Source organism: Periophthalmus magnuspinnatus, chromosome 11 (assembly GCF_009829125.3).
Source record: "Periophthalmus magnuspinnatus isolate fPerMag1 chromosome 11, fPerMag1.2.pri, whole genome shotgun sequence".
NCBI classification, from domain to species: domain Eukaryota; kingdom Metazoa; phylum Chordata; class Actinopteri; order Gobiiformes; family Gobiidae; genus Periophthalmus; species Periophthalmus magnuspinnatus.
Genome location: NC_047136.2, coordinates 17377121 through 17398379, shown reverse-complemented (window position 1 = coordinate 17398379; position 21259 = coordinate 17377121). Strand labels below are relative to the sequence as shown.

Genomic DNA, 21259 nt, shown 5'->3' with positions numbered 1-21259 from the left:
CAAGTACAGATTTACCAGTCCCATATAGTTGCTTACAGGTACTTTTAAAAAAAACAAAGTTTTCATAATGGGCTCTGATAAATGCACTGTCTGCATTGTTGCACAAGTGTGATTTCTAGTTGTGTGAATAATTAAAATAATAATAATTTGTCTTATTTAAAACTCATAATAAAAAATATATATACATATATATTTGCTTGAGAGGTCATTTCTGTTTATTTCAATACAGTAGGATTTGAACATGGTAAATGCATTGAAATGTACAGTATATTGTAAAAACTATGAGGTATACTTTGACTACAGTAACAAATGTTAGGTAGAGAAGTAGACAGGAAAATAGATTAACATTGATATAGCGGCTAACATTAAAGAGGGGTTATTACACTTCTATTAATTGCTAACACATAACATATTTAAATCAATGTTACCTTTTATCATTTTTAAAATGCTATATTATCCAAAAACAATGTTAGTTTTGTTTTGATGTTATGAGTCCCCCCTTTTTATGGGTCCCCCCTCTTCAGAGCTCTATCACATCACAATCAGCTTGCATTCTGCTAATGAAACTACTGCCCATGAACTTTTATGAAGTTGTAGTGTAGTTTTGTGTCATGCTTTTGTATATCTGAAAAATAGACATGCAGGAGCATGGGTGACGTAGGCTTGTGGGCTGAGTCTTGTAAAGGATCATACAGCTAAACAAGAGGAGGATCGCTAAAGTACTCAAGCATGCAATGATCATCTAAAACCTCCAGGCATTTTTTTGATGAGAGAACGTTATAACAAGGTAGAAGGCTCCAAAAGTGGATTTTGCATAATACCCCCTCTTTAATTAAAATCTAACCAAAATCACAACTGACTCGTCACAAAGTGATCAATAAAACCACTTGAAAATTATAAATTGTGGTCAGATTGTTTTTGCCTAATTTAAAGTTATTCTTGATACATTTTTCTTCCCATCTGCTTCTCCAAACTACAAAAATAATTTTCATTTTCAAACAGCCAAAAATGATCTTTGTAAACAGAAAATGTCGAATGATGATTGACAGGTCTCATATCACAGCAGCTACTTCAGAAGTATTCATTTTACAACTAAGTATGTACAAAACACACTGTTAATATATACACATTCAAAACAATATAATCAGGTCCTTAAAATTTACGTTTCAACAAAAGCTGCATTATATGAAGTTAAAATACTGGAGCGCAGGGATAATGTTTTTGCTTCATAATCAAAGAAAAACTATTACTCAAAATATTGTAATACTTTTTTATAATATTTCTATACTATCCTGCATCACACCCTTTACATTTTTTCATCAAAAATAATTTATCTTGCTCATAAGAAACATGATTGGTTGCTACAAGCTGCAAGCACAGGCGCAGCGATGTACTATAAAATATGTATAAAATTATACTATGACAGACTCATCAAAGCCAATTGTCAACATAGGAATTAGTCGGCTGGAGCAGTAATACATTTGTGTTGTTGTTTATAAACACAATGATGTTTGAGCTGGAGACGTGGCCTGCACATATTCAAATATAGTGTGAAAATTAAACTCTAAAGTAAAAGGACAAACCAAAAAAATGCTTCATAGTATTTGGCATATCTGATCTCTCTACATAAAGTCTAGTTTAATTTCATCTGAAAGTGAAAAAGGTGGATGTGTGAACACCAAGGGGGTAGTAAAGGGTTATTAAGGTTATTAACTTGCAGACATCCAGAGTTGGGACCACTGCTGTGCTGCTTTGTCTGTCCACGATAAAAGGGAGTTTTCTACAGTCTGATCGGTGCTACAGGTGGTGCAGACAGGTGCCAGATAGGTGCAGAAAGGTGGTACTGACAGGTGTCTCCAGGACTCATGAGTCCTCTTGGGAGAAGGCCCGATGGATTTGAGGGAATCTGTGTGCACTGTAGTCTGGGTCCTCTCTCACTCGTTCCTGGATGTCCCTCCTCACCTGAAAAACAAACAGGTCTTACATAGAGGGGGATATGGCCAAAAATTCATATCAGGAAATTATGATTTTGATTTATAACACCATTCATGTCTTTTCTACTGTCTTTAAGATTTAAATAAAGTTATCTGCTTATACTGACTTTACTGTGAGCCATGTCCAGTTATCACTCACTCTAAGAGCTTAAGAGAGACTTAATAAAGTGGAACTAAACACTAAATCTACGTTTTTCGCTGCTAAACTGTGCACATGATGTTTTAATAACATTATCTACAGTTTCTAGTCATTTTGGCGACCTTAGAGCAAACTAGGTACATTTGCAGCGTTGTGGTCAAAACACACGCCCTGTCTTTAGTGGACCCTGCAATTTCCAGTAGTTGATGACATCACAAAAGACTGTCCTGATAACAGTCAGGTGTTTCTGCTACAGGGGAGGAGTCTGAAGTGTGGACACCTGTTAGACCAATCACACTGTTCCTTATACCAGACCCCCCCCCTCACTCTCCCCTTTATTCCTCCAGGTACTGCCCAGTTTAGCAGCACTATTTGAAATGTGGTTGTGGGCGGAGTTTAGGTGTTTAGTCACACTTTAATTAGATAAGAGAGTGGGAAAAGTATGACAGTTGTAATAAACAGAGAAACAGTGAATCACAATATGAGCAAAATAGCAGATTGTCACAGGTATGAAATGATTTGATATTTATAACCATATGACCCCGCTCTAGTCTCCTAAACCTGTGCTATACCTAGAAGTAGAGCTCATCTGGTAGTGAGGGGGCTGGTACCTGTCTGGTGTATGCCTCCTGGAGCTCAGGCGTCTCTAGCTCCCCCTGTAGGCTTGAGGCGGTGGTCAGTGGTAGGACCCCTGCGGTGCGAGCAGCTCGACTCACAGCATCTGACAGAGAAAGTGCGGGGCCTTCCCCCTGAGAGGTCTGCAACATACACAGCTCTCTTTATCTACCTTTCAGTCTGCATTTCTATGGTGAAACATGTATTTACATTGGGCCATGCACAACACAGAACTGGTAGACAGAACAGAACAGTTTATTTTTGAAGTGCATATGACAGTTTTTTGCGTTTTTCTAATTCTGACTTGGTTTGGTGGTTACTTGTGGGAAATATTCATCATAGTTTAAAAAAAACAGAATACCTCTACCTATGTCATAAATGTGGAAAATCCCATTCAAAATGCAGAAACATTTACACAAAAGCAAACATTAATTTAACGGAATAAAGATGTTATTTAGTTTTATTTGTCTAATTATCACAATCGTGCAATTTAGACAAGTTTTGGCCCTTCTTAACTCTTAACTTCTTATAATTGCTCCATAACTACATAGGTCATATCTGCCGCCTTTGTCCCAACTAGAAAGTAATATTATAAACTTGACCAAAATTGTTGAAATAGATTTTTGATAAAATCTTTAATATAATCATGTTAAGTATGTTTTAATGGAAAGTGTAGCCTAACCTGTCATATGCACTTTAAGGTCACAAACAGTAACTAGAGTGGGATGTGTGGCAAATGCTTGGCCCATTCCACCACTGCTTACCCAACCAATAATAGTAAATACAGTTGCAAAGTATAAGCGAAATGAAGTATGACATAAATATTGTTGATGTTGTTCATCAAACTAATTCTAATTCCCCACTTTAGTGCCCATTCATGGTAGTAAAGCTGTGTGGACCTTCCTCCTCTTGGCAGGCATCCCGTGCAGATAGGCGTCAGACAATGGGGGCTGGGCCTTCATCTTCCTCTGGGACAGCATATCGTGTCTGATGATGGGGACCCACTCCTGAAAATACAAGCCACCATCATCATCATCACTTTGTGCAGGTCAATCTGATCTTAGAAGAAAATCACCTTTATTCTGTTTTTACTGATGTAACAAAATGATACACTTCACACGCAGGGGCTTAGTGTCCATGCTGATGTTACAAATATGGACATATCCCTTCCTATACTGTGGTATTAAACATATTATGCAAAATTAAATGTTTTGACCTTGTAACCGTTTAATTGTTGAACCCTTGTCAAAAACATACCTGGAGTTGTACTTTTTGCTTCACTTACACTTGTTTCATTAATCCATTAATTCAAAGTTGTCTTCCCACTGTTTATTGCAATTGCTGACAAGAGGAGGCATCAATGCCTAATTTCATTATTGGAAACAGAGGTGAAGTTTATGAAGTCTGTTTACCAAATGCAAATTTATTTAAGTTAGAAAATCTGAAATACTAATCCAAAGGTAACCAAAAACTAAAGGAATGCATGATGCAGTATGTGTTCCTTAAAAGATGATATCCTGGACCACTGCTGGATGAATGAGGGTTTACATGTGTCTACACTACAAACTATTGTATTCCTACCGCTGGCACAGCTGCTGCCCATGGCTCTGCCTCTGTAGGCCCATCCTCTCGTCCTGTGAGGGGTGGAGCAGAGGCAGGTACAGGGCCCGTGGGGGGGTTGTGGGGCCTAATATCCCCTGAGGACACAGCTGGAGGGCCCCTCTCAGCCCTGTCTCCTGAAGCAGCCATAGCTTCTTCTGCTGTGGTGGCAGCGGCTGGAGACAGACGCTCCTCCTGAACAACATCCACAGGTCAGGTAAAATACTCACTGTGTTTACATGCACAGAGTACTTGGAGTGTGCTAAAAACAGATTTCAAATAATTTTTGCCCCAAAACCTGTCAGATCACTCTTGTCCCAGTCTACAGCAGGTCAAAAAACCAAATATAGGCGAACGGGAGGCTACGAGACATTCAGTGACATTAAGTTCAGTAATTTAGTAAAAATGACCATTATGCTAATAACCACACTATTAGCAGTAATAGATAAGCAACATCTCATTCACACTGAACATTTGATTTTAAGACACGCATTACTCAGAGGCTGTATTTTATTTTGTCTTATGTTTTCCTGGTTGTTTCTTACCCTGTAGAGTCGAGACTGTGCCTAATGTAAATCGGATCGGCCTGTTACATGTGGCAGGCATCTCAGTACATACTGGCTTCACGAGATGTGTTATTGGGATCTGGGAGATGAAATCACAACACCTCAATCATAGTTCCCAGGTTTACATGCATTTTGAAAAATGTATTTAAATTACATGACTAGGGCAGTTATCCAGTTTTCCTGGTGTGCATGTAAATGTAGTGACGGGCTACAGGCAGGAAGGTGCACTGCGAAATGGACATCTGAGGTAAAAAGACTTGAATTCAGTTGTCGGTTGATCTAGTTTATATTGATATACAGTATTTACTTACTGAATCAACAGTGAGGCCATATCATATATATGATATACACTGCCTGGCCAAAAAAAAGGCGCTAAACCTGGATTTAACTAAGCAAATAGGTACAAGCCTCCTCCAGTTGGTCAGGTTTAAATTCAGCAACAGTCTGTGCTCAAAGAATGAGGTCAGCTGACTACCTGAATATACTGAATGACCAGGTTATTCATGTACCTCTTGATTGTGAGCGTCTCGTGGCTGATCCCCCTCTGCCTCTGCCCTCTGATTCAGACCATTCAGGACAGCAAAAGGACATTATTAGTTCACACTGTACACATATAGGAGTACAGTATCCATACTGCCTGCACCTCACCTGTGCCTGTGTGTAGACCACATAGTTCTGGATGTGGTCCTGAGTCACCGGGTTATGCTCCAGGATGAGGTGCAGCCTGGCAGACATCATCCCCGTCAGCCAGTTCACCAGGCTGGGGTTCACCTCGGCAGACATCCTCCTCTGCACATACACACAACTACTCTGAGGACTATAGTACGTCTACAATGTTTGATTTTATGAACAATAACATCAGCCTGCCAAGGGACTACAGGTGGAAATTAGCACTAGTGCTACAACCTGGCACAACGCATCGCTCCTGTTAAGGTTTATGTATATTGTAATTGTCCCTGTCTCATGAAATAAATAAACTAAACTAAACAACTGGGAATAAGTGTGATAAACAGCGGAACAAAATATCATCTGATTAATAATCTAAACCCGATATTTAAAAAAAAAAAATCAGATTTTTGTTTTGTTTTTACAATTCTGATCCAAAAGATATTTCAAAACTTTAGCCACAAGTAATTTTCATGGTTAGATTCTGAAAAGATTTCCTGCAAATTAAAAGTGCCAAGTAAAAGTATTAGTGTAAACACATGACATTCTTGAGATGGCCTACTTTGGATAAACTCTGTTCACTATTTGAGAAACTCCTTCATTTGCATAATTTTAACTGCTTTCAGTGCTTTGTGGTATCTGCCTTTGAAAGTTTGCCAGCCCCTCCATGTTCTGCAGCACTGCAACATGTTCCCTGTCAAGATGGTCATTTGAATCAAATCCAGAAGTTTTGAAATGCCAGTCTGTGATCCATGGATCAGAGTCAAGGGATTTGTAAATGTTTTGAAATACTGGGCCCTAATGATATTAGTGGCATAACAATATAAATATTGAAATGATGTCTATTATGCTGACCCCTAATCCCTGACAGCCTAAATGCTTACGATTCGGTGGTTGATGACAGCTGTGAGTGCACTCTGCTCTCCTCTCAGACAGAACAGGTTGAGGGCCAGACACTCAAACAGAGCCTGGGTGCACAGCAGCAACAGGCGGGGCCCGAAGGAGGGGTCTGCCCAAAACAACACACAGTCATATCTCCAACGCCAGGTTAAATATGACAGGCTTTGACATTTAGTTCTATTTCACAGCCCAGGCCCAGGCCTCACCGTTACAGTGGAGGATATGTGTGGCCATCTGAGCCAGCTGCTGTCTGAAAAAGGACAGATTAGTCTGAACGATGTCCACTCCATCTCGCACTGTCACTGTGGCCTGTGTACATACAGGAAGGAGCACAGAACAAACATCATCTACAACAGTACAATAACACAGGGGTCAGAGTGTGTGATACTTACAAAGCTCTCTGCGATGTGTGGCTCCAAGCTATTTATCAGCTCCTCTGAGGCAGACTGTAGACAAACAACACAGATTTTATGTAAAGTATAGTAGCATTTTATATTATTACATCCACACACACAACTGCATTCACTGACATTTAAAAATATTTATATCACTATCCACAAATATCGGTATTGGTCACAATAACAAGTCAAATATTGGATATTGGTATCAGCAAAAAACATTTTCAAACATCCCCTAATGTGGCGGTGGTCCTGACCTGGATGTTGCGGGGGGTGGGCTCTCGTCCCTGGAGGTACTGCTGACTGAAGAAGCGTGTGAGCTGGGGCTGTATGCGGCTTAGGGGCTGGGCGTTACCATGGAGAAGCAACACCATGTCCACCATTGAGAAGCTCTGACAGAGGAGGGAGAGGAGGTCACCAAAGAACCCTGCGCACACATACACACACACAAGCTCTGTTATGTTACACTGAGGAAGACAGGTGAGTTGTGGAGTCAACGGTTTGGTGAGTCCCAGTTTAACAGACTGCTGTGGTCAGAACATGCAGACAGAGTTGTAGTTGTAATATTTTCTACAGTTAATTTGCTTAAAGCTACCATCCATAATTATACTCGCCAACACAGCCATGTTGCATTCTCACACATCACCACTAGATGCTATCTACATTACTGTTGTGTAATAGTGTGCCAGCAGAGGTTTGACAGAAGACAAACAGAGAGCACAAGGCAGACTGAAAAAAAGGCCTGGTCAGGGCATGTTAAAGGCATGCATGTGAGGCTTTAGAAAATTAGTCATTAAAATCTCACTACTATGTCTCTTATATGGTTAACACTTGATATTGTTTTTTGATGGATAATTTATTTCCATTTTTCAGTTAGCCAACATGTGTAACTGAGTGTTTGTACTGACCCCCTGCCTCTCCAGAGCCCAGGCTGAAGAGGTTACTGGTCTGGGACAGTCTTTGGATGAAGTGGGCGATGCTTTCCCCAGTGGTGCCCTGCTGTGGGGCCAGAGAGCTCATCATGGTGGACAGCACTCCTTGTACGATTCCAGAGAACAACTCTGGGCTCAGGGACTCTTCCTCCGCTCTTGTGCCCATCACCGGAGGGCCTGCAGGGGGAGGAGGGGGAGCTGGGGGAGCAGGGCTGCTGACAGGAGGCTGTACAAGAAAAAGTAAAAAGAAAATAAAGTAAACAGAAATGTGTAATTCCATACAGCACAGATAATATAAGGACTACAATGTATGACTTAAATTATGAAGGATTTAAATCCATGCTTGAGAAACTCAAAGAGAATGGATCATTTAGGACATCAAGAGATAGCAACAGTTTTACTTCAGTACATGACATGCCTCCATTTATGAGGACACCATAAATATGTGTTTTAACCAAATACAACCACCTTGACAATAGGTGATCTCTCATAAACTAAGCAGGATCGGCCTTGTTTGTACTTAGATGGGAGACCACTGGGTGGGAATACTAGGTGTTGGAGGGGAGCACCGGTGTCTCAGTGGTGTCCTTGTGTCTTTGGGCCAGACACTTCACCCACCATACAAATATAGTGGTGTATTAATGAGAGTGTTTTCGAGAGTGAAGGGTGGATGAGGGAAATTTTTTAGACTGTAAATTGCCTTATAATTAGATGCAGCCAGTACACAGTGGACTTATTTTGACCTCAAAAGCTGCTTATAAAATATACCTGTACTGAGGCAAGAATTTTGCTCAAATACATGAAAAGATTGGGTACAGGCCCTTTAATCCATTGTCCTAATCCATTCTGCCCCTGTATTTAAAAACTACCATACTACTCACCGTGGCCTCTGAGTGGAAGAGCAGCGGCGCTCCGGGCAGCGTCACAGTTATGGATGGAGTAGCTCCAGCAGCGGGCCCCCCCTGAGTCCCTCCTCCCCCCAGCAGGGAGCCCAGGAGTTGGGCAAGGCTGCCGTCAGCACTGCCACCTGCTGGCTGTCCCACAGATGCACTGTTCTGAGAGGAGGTCTGTGTAGGGGGCTGAGGGGTCGGCTCAGGGTGAACAGGGTCATCTAGAACACATAACATGTATATTTCAGGTAGAATATTACCCTAAAAGAGTAGTTTCTTTTAGGGTAGTAATCGACTAAAGAAATTCTTGGACAACTAAAGACATGTCCTGTAGGGCTTTAGGGCTATAGGGCTGTAGTACTTTAGTCAATTAATCGGTCAATGGTGTCTTAGTCAACCAAAATTTGTATGTCGACTAATCATTTTCTTTAGATTATAAAAATGGGACTACAGCAAAAAGAAGAACATATGGTGTGAGTTGGCTAAAGATCTGGGAGTGAATAACGAGTTTAATATGCATTCTTACATATAAATACATTGTTTCTTGGTACTTCTTAGAATAAATAGTTATTTTTGCATGATCTCCCCTGCATGTGTAGACTTGTGAGTGCAGTTTCGGGCAGGTACATATAGATACTTAATAGTTTTGAGATCTTTTGCCACACCCCTTTTTTAGTAAATGAATTGATCGGCAGGACACATCTTTAGTTGAACAAGAATTTCTTTAGTCGACTACAGTCCTAATGTCCTGTCAATTGATTAGCCGACTGTTTACTGGCAAAAGCTCTCAAAACTATTACACATCTAAATGCACCTGACCCAAAGTGCACTCATAAAAAGATCAAAAACAACTACCATATTTATGCAATGTTTTTTTTATATAAACACTGATTAAACCAAGATACCACTGACTAGATGACTAAAGGACTACAACCCTGTTTTTTGCATCCATAAACTCAAAGGCGAGATCTTGTAGTAGTCCATCCCATGATACACTGATGACCTACCTGTAGGTTCAGGCATGAGCAGTTGTCCCACCAGACCACTGATCATCTGAGTGAGAGCTGCAGGAGGCACTGGAGGACCCTGAGACAAAAAGAGTTATACTGTTATGTAAAGTTACCTGAAAACTCAACATGATGCCACATTTGAGATTCATAATATACTTTTCATGAGAAGACTTTATAATAGCTTTGTGTTAAAATAAAAAACAAGGCATATGTGTCACCCTGAACAAAATAGTAATAATATTTTTACTGAGAAAGCTTTCTAAAACACAAGTAGAAATACTTCTCTTTTTGATTATATTGTTATGGGGAAGATTATAGTTTAAGTCAAGTCAACATAAATGTGGTAAAGCATGTGTTGAAACGTGTTAGTGAAAAATTCCATTTCTAACACTAACACATTTACACAATTCCACTTCAGTGTGCTGTACTGAGAGCACACTGGGGGGGGGGGGGTCCTGAAAGGATGAATCGTGCATTCTAACTTATATGTAAAAATAGCTATTTAACCAGACACCAAAACAATACGGACAAGATCGCCATGTTCTATTATAAATGCATCACAAATGCTATTTTTATATTTTACATATTTTTTAAGATTGAGGGATAAAGTCAAGTGTGGGAATTTTAGAGACAAAACCCCATCTCAAGAACTATTATGAGATGAATGTGGTAATACTATCATCTAGTGATATATAAATAAAGATAAATAAGTCTTAAGTTTGCTTTTAAATATTCAGTTTAGTTTTGTTGTATGTATTGTTATGAATGTTATTGTGTTATGACATGAAGACTAGTTATTACCTATCCTGATAGCATAATAAACATTGTACTGACGTTACCTGTCCTGGCTGTCCTGCAGGTGGGACTGTGGCCCTGAGGTTGATGGTGGTCCCTCTGGACCCTGGTGGAGGAGGGCCTCGAGGGGGGAAGGCTGGCCGGGTGATGAGCACTCGGGCCTGGGCAGGAGGAGGGCTGTGGGCTGCAGCTGTGGGCTGACCTGCAGCAGAGGCCATGGCCGCCGCCTGGTGGGAGATCTGGTGCACTATGGCCTGCATGAACTCAGGTGGGAGGCCCGGGAACGGAGCCAGAGGGACCCCTGCACACAACAAAGCATGCTCACTCAGGAGGTCAGAAGAACCAAAACAAAGTTGTTGTTTGTTTTTTTTTAATAAGAAGACTTTGACATTTAGGGATACATCGAAACACACAATGCAATGTGTGTGATGAAAGTTAGTAAAAAACTGTTGCTATGGGAGTTTTGTCACAAATGCCTTCATAAATTGAGGAAGAAAGTCAAGTTATATTACAATGTTTTTTACTCATCAAAAACATATCCAGAGTCACAGGTTTAAGACACAAACCCTGTATATTTTGTTCTTCTCTCAAACAGAATACATTCCATCTTGTGATGTCATGTGGTAACACAGGAAGTGCTCCACTAGAATCATTTGGATAATTTCAGCCCTGGAATTGCCAAACATTAATGCATAAAAGAATGAATAAAAAGGTAAAAAGGTTGCCTGGTAAATCTGAAAACTACCACTACAAGACATCACAAGGTAGAACAGAGCATTTTGAGCTTTGGAGATGTAGTCAGACTAATAATGCAAGATTACTCAAGTATGTGTCAATTAAACAAAACACAACTGCAGGTATATTTTGATGATAGCCTCACCTGGTTGTCCAGAGTCTGCTGCATTCTCCTGACCAGAGGCCTGTCCAGGAGGATCCCCTGTTTAAGATAAAATACCACCCTCAGGACCAATTGGAACATATTTCATCTGAAAATACTCAGCCTGTGCCTTTCATACTGTTTAGAGATAAATAACTGCCATAACTTTAAAATTAATGACATTCTAAAAGCAACTATCTTTACTGTGAAATAATGTCAAATGTGATTTTACTAATTACTTGACACTGTGTTTTTCCAAGGTGGCCACTGAATCAATGTTATTATAATCTAGAAATAGTTTCAGAGGTAATCCTCTGAGCATTGTTTTTGGCATTGATCTCCCATCTAGAAGTCAATTTCATTTTGATCGTACTGGTTACGTTGGACAACTCCTGCATGAATGAAGGATTACACCATCAATGTTATTATTATTTCACATTTGTTTATTAGGAGAAATAACCCAGTGAGATCTATAATCTCGTTTTTTGGGGGGGGTCTTGTTAACCTCGCATTACTGAATATTGTAGCTGTTATAAATGAAGAAAATCTGGGTCGACAAAAGACTTAGGGTTAGGGTTAGGGTTAGGGTCTACCTGCTGATCAATTAGTCGACTAAAAAGGGGATGTGATAAAAGCTCTCAAAACTATTATGAATTTAAATGTATCTGAGTCAAACTGCACTCACGGGACTACAACTACACAGTAGAATATATGCAGAAAAGTACTAGGAGGAGAATGAATTTATATAGAGACAGATTGAACTTGTGAATCATAAGTTTTGACTTTTTACAAATACCTAAAACTACCAAATCTTCAGCTAACTCTCTCTCTCTCACCAACTTCTCCTTTCTGTTGTTGTCCAATATAATTACTTATAATCTAAATAAAATGACGAATTGACTAAAGGCCTACAGCCCTACTGGATAGATGATGTCCAGAAATACCATCAATGTTCATCTGCATCATGACCACGGGCTCCATGGTCTGGTGAGTGATGCGGATCACCCGTGGGCCCCCCTGTCCTTGTTGCTGATTGGACCCATTTGAGGTGGAGGGCGGGGCTTGTCCTGGGGCTGGTTCCTCTGATTGGCTGGAGGTGTGCGGGGGCTGACGTGTCTCTGCTGCTCTCCCATTTGACGTCATAGTGACTGTTGTGCCGAGGTTAATCTGGAGGAAAAGGACATAGGTGTTTACTTAAAGACTGTGGAGGAGGTGCACATGAGAGATACATCCTCCTCTGACAGAGATGTACACACAATCTTAGGACCAGCTCATTGTACACACAGTAGATACCTGAGCGGGGATAAAAAATAGTTACACATTATCACACTATGAGAATGAACGCAGGTGTTTAAAAGCAACTGTGTAAAATCTGACCTCAACTGGCCTTTGAAGCAAATGGAGAAATACTAAAGTCTACAGGTGAATGTCTTAAATAAGAGAGAGGACAATTAGTGAATTCAAGTAATTAACGAGGATGTTAGTGAGCCAACTAACTGTAGTAGTATTGTATTTATTTTAGTTTATTTGGACAAGGACAATGCACATAAATAAACATTTCTGTAAATGTGCCTGTTTTAGATATACAACCATGTTTCCAACTTTAAAATGCCAGAAATATGTAAATTAATTATTATTAATATTTTGTGTTTAGTAGAAGATTATTGAGTTATAAAAGTTTGAAGGCCATATAAGAGAGACAAAGTAGATCCATTCATGAATGTGGGTTAGGTTTAGGAGCTGGTATCAGAATACTATTTTCAGATGTTTAACATCCTCAGACAATTAAATGCAAAACTTGTTACCAGAATGTACATTTATTTTTGTTTACCTATATTAATGTTTTTGAATGTCTTTGAATTGAGCGGACGGGTCTAGATCAGACCATTTTAATATTTGCTCTGCCATTTGAAATTGTTCTTAGTAGAATAAGGTTAATGTACACTTCACTGCCCCCAAATTTGCCCTTTACATTTGATCCATCCTTTAATGCTGCTGATACATCCTATAAGAAGCAGTGCTGCACCCAAGGACCAATTACCAGTTTATGAGTTAGACTTGGTCAGGACTATCTTAGTTGGCAGCCTGTACCTAGTGCATGTTTTGGGTTGATCCACACAGAAAGGACCGGGTGACATGGGAATCAAGCCCAGAAGCTTCTTGCTGTGAAGCATGAATCATAAATGTACAGATCTTAATGAGACTCACAGGAATAGGCATGTGTGGCAGTCCGGCCTGCAGCAGCACAGGATGGGCCTGGGCAAGGTGAGCCATGGGCCGGAGAACGTGCAGGAGCCGAGGGGGAGGGCTGCACAGGTTACAGCGCAGATCTCCCAGCACCACCAGACTGTTCCCCAGCACACGCAGAGCATCGCCCACCAGATTCAGAACACGCTGGTCCTCTTCACGCTCCTCTGTCTACAACATATGAGGAGTTAGTGAGGATTAGGAGCAGGCGATCACACAAGTATGGCGGAAAACCATGTTAAAAAACTGGCAAAAATGAGTAAAGGTAAATGACTCTTATAGGCCCTTTACAATGTTGATGATGACAGGAGATCACAACCTACTTTAATGGCTCACATTAATTTTCATAAAATACAAAATAAATAATAATCATCACAACATAATTTATCATATTTTAGTATGTAGTCATTGTTGCTTTTTATTTTCCTTCCCCTCTTTTTTGAGCATATCTTACGTTGTTGTTGTAGTCTGCAGAGGTAGCGGCCCCAAGGATGGAGTGGGTCCTCTCTATAAAGGGGCGCAGCCTTTCCTCCACCCTCCTCACTTCAGAGAGCACCTCCATGAATTCCGCAGGGCTGGGAGGACTGCACACAGAGGAGCAGGAGAGGCAAGTGAAGCAGACTGTCACACCGCAAACTGGGTGCATTACTTATTTATTTTTACTCATGTCCAGCTTATAGAATCATTCATACATAAAATATTGATATTACTAGTTTTGAGGTAGATTAAGGTTAAAATGTGCTGTATCTGATTTTTATGTTCTGAATTACTTGAATATCCTTTAAAGAGGGGGTATTTTTTGCATAATACGCCCCTCTAGCTCTACCTCTAATCCACATGCTCTGGCTCAGTCCCAAACACCAGTCTGGGGAGGTATCTAAAGTATTTTATTGTATATTTGAGATGGGTCAATATTGGTGGTTTAGCATTACTTGTTGGGGTCAGGAACATATTGCTTTTTCAACTTTATTGGCATAAGCCCTGATACTTTTGAATTATTTTTTCATCTTCAACTGGAAACAAAAAGATTTGTCTTAAAGGGTTCAGAAAAGACATTTTATCAAGTTTGGAGGCTTTTCCTAAACTTTTTGGCCAATAATCTACGAAGGTGCAAGAATTACATGGGGTTTTAACAACTAACACATAACATATTTACTGTCGATCACCATGTTATGTTTTAATGTTTTGAAAATACTATATTTGCAAAAACAATGTATTAATATGTTTAATAATAAGTTTCACTTTCATTTTTGATGTTCTCAATCTCCCCTCCCTTTGCTCCCCACGTTGAATCACGCCCCCCCCTCAGAGCGCTATGGCAACGCAATCAACATGCATCCTGCTAATGAAACACACACGTCGCATCAGGTTTGTCAAGTTGCTGTGTACATTTTTATATCATGCTTTTGTATATTTATGGAGAACTGTCATGTGGGAGCGTGGATGACGTGAGCTGAGCATTGCACAGAATCTTAAAATACTCAAACATGCATGGATGACATCTAAAATCCCTTCAGACATGCTTGTGATGAGGCAACAATATTATAACATGGTAGAAAGCTAAAAAAAAAAAAAGATTTTGCGTAATACCCCCTCTTAAATCTTTTCCCCATATCACCCAGCTCTAATCCACATGCTCTGGCTCTGTCCCAAACACCAGTCTGGGGAGGTATCTAAAGACTTTTGTTGTATATTTCCGGCATTTTGTTGTATATTTCAGGCAGGGAGATTTTACCAATAATCTACAAATGTGCGAGAATGACATTTTGTTTTGCACAGTTTATTTTGGTTGTCTTGGTTACTAACGGCCTATTTTTATGTGACAATATATCTATATTTTTTATCTTAGAGATTGTTTTTGTGGGTGAGTCTATAAGTTAGTCAAGTTTAGTTTAATTTAATTCTTGTTTTACTTGTAATTTTGCAATCTTTCCCGGGCCCCATTTGAACCCACGTGGCAGTTAGGACTGTACAATGCTCAGCCCACAAGTCTTTGTCATCGATGCTCCCACATGACGATTTTTCATAAATGCACAAAAGCATGATATAAAACTGTACACAGCATACATTTACATAACTGATGCAATGTGCAATAGATTAGGGGGAGTGGAGAACAGAGGGAGGGGAGACTCATAGCGCCAAAGACAAAGATGAAACCTATAAAACTATTAATAAGTTCTTTTCAGTGAATAGCGTTTTCAAAACAAACATGGTGATGGGAACAGGGTTATCTAAATATGTTATGTGTTAGCAGATAATACCCCATAGATATAAAATACCCCCTCTTTAAACACTAAATGTGAACTAAGTCTTGATCTTACAAATGTTACACCAGTCTAATCACTATCAGAAATGCTGTTTTTCAAAATGGATTTGCCCTTATGTTAGTAAGCTAAAATTGGGTAAGAGTGTACTTAGTCCCCGTGCTGGGTGCTCCTGGGGTTTGTGTGGCTGTGGAGGAGGCTCCAGCAGAGGGGCCAGGCTCTGTGGACTGTGAGGCCTCGCTCTCTGCAGAGGTGGAAGGCAGAGGAGAGGATGAAGACTGGGACACCTCTGACTCAGAGTGTGAGCCACTGCCCACAGAAACTCCCTGCAAAACAACACAAGAACTGCAATCAATGAATAATAATGCATTGGATTTATATAGCCCCTTTGCATTGCACTAGTTATTCACTCCTTGGTGGTGATAAGCTATTGTTGCCGCAGCAGACTGGCAGAGGTGAGGCAGCCGGTCTGCGCAATCGGCCCCTTGGAGCAACACCAACACTCAGAAACACACACCACTTTCATGCTAGTCCATGAGGGTGAATTGTCTTGCTTAAAGACACAACAGCAGTTTCTACTACTGCCCCACTATGACATCTGTTATTCTCATTTTAAATGAATGTAAAATTAGAATATTGACTTTCTTGTCTATGATTAGAAAACAGTCAAGAAAAAAAAAGGAAATATCACAGGGAATAAATGTGTTTAAATTAGTTTAGAGGTACAGTCCATTTACTTTTTTGCAATACTTGAAACTCAACCAAGAAGTTTACAGGATATTTCCACAATTTTGACTGAATTCAAATTCAATTCTGCTGCTATGACATCTTACCTCCAGCCTGTAGATGAGAGCACGTGCATCTCGGAGCAGGTTCTCAGCCAAATGTAGCCTCATGCGGGCTTCACTCTGTGCTGGCTCCACACCCATCTGGACGTCCACTGACCCGGAGCTCTGAGCACACACAGTCCTGGCTCATTCCAAACACATATTATAATGTTATAGAGAAGGAAGAGGAGCTATGTTACCGCAGTGCCAGTGCTGACCCTGGTGCTCCTCCCTGCTTCTCCAACTCCAGCCATCATCTGCTGAACAGACATCTGAAAACATGATTTCAAAGTGTTTTCAACTATGCATTCATAAACCTAACACTTAGGGCTAGGGCTGCTTGGTAACTTGATAAGGTGGGGCAGGGGAAATACCATTTAGATGAAATATAAGCTATTAAACTAATATACAAATCTCATGCATTTCAGAACATGTTTGTAGAGGTCTAAAATACAGGACTAGCAGTGTTGTGTTCCATAATAAGACTAGAGATTTTGTTGTTTGGAGAAGAGATTATCTTTCTTACATTCGTCACAAAAAAATTTAAGGAGATACTGGGGGTTTAAGTTCTGACCACTCATAAAGCACAATGGAATCAGAAATGCTACACACTTTTTACAACAATGCAACAGACTTTCTACATCAGATATGGCAGAAGACGTTCCAGAGGAAACACTTGAGAGAGAGATCCATCTCATCACTGATTAAAACAACGGAGCGGAGAGACAGTGAGGCTTAGGAGAGGCTGGATGTTGCTCTGATGCTGACACAGAGGGACACTTTTGTCCTGAGGGCTGCTAAGTGTCTCGTTCTCCTCTCGTGCCCCTCATCAACACACTGATTGGCCTCCCTGCCATGGCTCATACCTGTATTTGCTGGGGATCCATGATGTTAACAGGAACATTGAATGTCCCCAGCATGACGTAGCTGTTCCCGTTTCGATCGTGTGGGGAGCCTTGTGAAGAGGAGGGAGGATGACTATTGCTGCTTGACCCAGCCTCTGCTCCTTCACCTGGGGACACTCCAGCTCCCCCTGGGCCCGGCAGTGTGGAGGTTTGTGGAGGGGCACGCTCAACCAGGTGGATCACTTTACCGTCCACATCTGACAGAGCGCCAAAAAGACAGGACAAGACTTAAATATCAACTTTTTGGAATTATCCATCTAATATATGGACATTGCTAAAATCACATGAAATGCAAATACTGAAAAGCATTTTGACTGCTATCAAGAACATGATTTAAAATAAATTGTTGTAATGAATGAAATATTACAAACAATGAACATACCACAGGAAATATGTCTGTCAGGTAGCTTATTGCAAAGTTGCTAATTTCCACCCACAATCCATTGACAGGTTGAAGTTCGAAACACATTTTCCAATAAAATATATGTACATTCACTGCATACTGTATTTAGTTTCATGCATTGTCCTAATTAAACATAAAAACTAAAAACTATGTTGTTCAAAAACAGCTTGTTTAAAGAAGTCATATGCTTTTGTCTTTGAAGTTCTAATCTATAACATTTTTATATTTTGGCTGATTTAAATAGCAATATTGTTTTAAAATGACATTAAAACAAACAAGTCTGCTGATTTTCAGTTCAAAACTGCAGCTCTTATATCTGCCTGCCCCTTTATGTTACATTACAATAAATGTCATCACAACAAAGTGCTAAACCATGCTGACGCCATGCCTATGAATAACTACAATTCACAGTAGCAGAATTTGTATCATTTCTGTATTTAAAAAAACAACTAAAAACAAATCAAAAACAAAGAGTAATGGAAATGTATGGAGGGGTCTATATAGTGAAAAAGTCACAAATGTTTTCTATTCGGTGCCACAATACACTTACCAGAAAACTTTAGAAAAACTACTTATAAGACTTCTTTTATCCAAAGCACTTTGAATGCCTTTGTGTATGAACTACACTCTACAAATAAACATACCTTGCTCTTTCTACCTTGGGCATTAAGCATAGAATTCCTTTATTATAGACTCAGCGCACTTGTCTCACCAGTTACCACACAAACTACCGGTATGTCATTTGTAACAGTATTTCAACCCTTTTGGACACTTAACAATCTGCAAATCTTGTTACTTTATACAGAAGTTATTGGAAACTTGCCGGGCAAACCCATTGTAATAAAGCTCATTCCAGCAGATGATTCTCCATACACTCTGTCCCTAGATGCCGTCTGTCATAAGGTTCCACAGGTCTTCACTCACTGTAGTCAGCCAGAGTGCGCTCATCCTGCAGCACGCGGCCCTGATAGATCAGCCTCTGCTTACTGACCGGGATCTCCACTGATGTGGTGATGTGCTCCTTGAACTGTCTCACTGTCAGCTGCAAGGAAAAATACCAAATTTTAGATTTACCACTATGATAACAATTATGTGACAATATTTTTAATGAATAGTGTGTTAGTGGTGGAAAACCTATTGATCCTAGAGTCTAAATTTCTATAAAATTACTATTTGTAATCAAATTGATATATGTATAACTTTGGATCTCTGCTTGTTTTTAGATTTTTTTTTTTTTTTTTTTTTTTTTACAGCATTTCAATCATCTATTTATGGAGACAAGCAGGTGAGATGCCACCTGACCATTACAAGTCAGTCCATGAAGGTGATGGGCATAGTGCACTCTAAATATTGGACCTCTAGAACTTCTTGGATCATATTAAACAAAAATGACTGGTATGGTTCTGTACCGTTCCTATTTTGAACACTTTCACCCACCTTCCTTTTAACACCAAATAATAAAATGCTTGTTAAATGTATGTTGCAGAAACAATACGCAGTCATCATTACCTGTCCTCTCACTCTGTAGGTCCTGCTCTGAGAGTCCAGAGTCTTGACCGTGACTTCAATCATGTCACTGGATTCAGCCATTATGCTGGGAAAACAAGAGTGTGGTATATAAGCAGTTTAACCAATTATCAAAATAAACAAATGATCAGATATGAAATGCAGCAATAATTATGTGTATTTACTTTAATTACATTAGTGTATGTGTGTATTAAAGCATAAACAAGATACTTTTACATTTTTACAAACGTATCTCATTTGATTTTAAAAGACAGAAGTGGTTTAAATGTCAAATTATATTCCTTAATGATGGATACTAACACTTTAATTAATACTTACAACGTAATCGTCTTGTTGTTAGGCTACAGTAGTAAAATCAAGACTGAATCAATGTATTAGAAAAACGTCAAACGTTGAGTACCTGTCTTAAATCAGATGGTGTCTGTTTTTGTTGTTAGCTTTTTAGCCGGTTAGCTAATCTCAGATAATCCAGGTACTCCGGGAGCTAACACAACCAACGAATTATTCTTTCCAGAAGATATCGTTGTCTGCAGGATTTTATTTCCCTATCAACGTCTTTTTATCTACACAAAACCACCCGATTTTTTAGAAAAAAGCCGATTTTCGGAGTGTGCGCACATCCTGCCTGATCCGCTGATTTCTCAAAATAAATAAGGACCTCAGTGACGTCACGGGGGTATTCGGGTCGCGCCTGAACGTTTTACGGAAACTATTAATTGAATGAGTCTTTAAATACGAAAAGATAGCAACTGACTCAACAAACAATACTTATATTTTAGTGGCTTGCAATAGTCTTTTAATCAAATGCGTTAGATTAGTTTAAAAAGTCTTGGTTACCTGAGAGACTCACCTGGCAAAGATTGAATAAAAGGTTCCCTATGCAACTTTTCTGGTAACGGGTCTAAATCCATCTTGTCTCCATGGAGATGTTATTTTCATTAACAGTTTCACAATTAAATGTGATTAAATGTGGCGTGTCTATATTGCATTTATTCAATTGCCTTAAAAACTTCCATTCTTACATTGTGAGCCGGGTTGCTGCGCCACAGAACTGACCTGTAACTTGGCCTGCTGGCATCACCCGCTTGCCTAGATCGAGATAGATACATTCTGATTTATGTGACGTTATAGACAACGTTACTTAAGGCCCTATTCGCATGGGATTAGTTTTACCTAGGGCAGGGGTCAGCAACCCTCCAAGTCTTTCATCCTTATACAGCGGCTCCACCTGGGGAGTAGTATTTAAGTATTTAATTGAGGTGTATTTTATTTGTGTTACTTCTTTTAAATTGTGGTTTAAATTGGAAGATTATTGTGATCTTGAAATATTAAAATAAAATTGTATTTTATTATTCTTCGTCACCCCCATCGATCTTCAGATCCACATACGTATGTGAGCAGCCATTCTCCACCATGAACGAGCAACTATTCTCCACAATGAACGAGCAGCTATTCTCCACCATGAACAATGTTAAAAACAAACACCGCTCACGCCTCACAGACGACAGCTTACAGTCCTGCATAAAGATTTGAATCTTCAAACTAATGTTGAATAGATTGAACAATATGCTCCTCCACATTTCTTTTGTATGAACTAATCCACCGTCACATGACTTCCTGTCCCTCTAAAATGGAGGCCTCAGGTTTACAGTTGCCATGGTGAATCCTCTTTTCTGGGATCCCCTGATAAAGTCTCGTGTTTTTT

The 21259-nt window shown here is 39.8% G+C and overlaps 1 protein-coding gene across 1 annotated transcript; it reads right to left on the bottom strand.

Moving 5' to 3' along the window:
- Positions 1 to 201: 201 nt before the first annotated feature.
- Positions 202 to 20203, bottom strand: bag6l (BCL2 associated athanogene 6, like). The gene is made up of 25 exons (XM_033975114.2): positions 19955 to 20203; positions 19537 to 19621; positions 18952 to 19069; positions 17586 to 17821; positions 16920 to 16991; positions 16726 to 16845; positions 16043 to 16218; positions 14083 to 14212; positions 13590 to 13799; positions 12326 to 12548; positions 11385 to 11441; positions 10549 to 10805; positions 9707 to 9785; positions 8691 to 8920; positions 7786 to 8035; positions 7135 to 7304; positions 6872 to 6925; positions 6686 to 6788; positions 6464 to 6588; positions 5562 to 5702; positions 5423 to 5470; positions 4330 to 4542; positions 3648 to 3755; positions 2745 to 2891; positions 202 to 1962 (listed from the first exon to the last, which is right to left on the bottom strand). Exons 2-25 carry the CDS (start codon positions 19615 to 19617, stop codon positions 1864 to 1866), a joined length of 3447 nt encoding a protein of 1148 aa, XP_033831005.1. The 5' UTR covers positions 19618 to 19621; positions 19955 to 20203; the 3' UTR covers positions 202 to 1863.
- Between the last annotated feature and the right edge of the window lie 1056 nt (positions 20204 to 21259).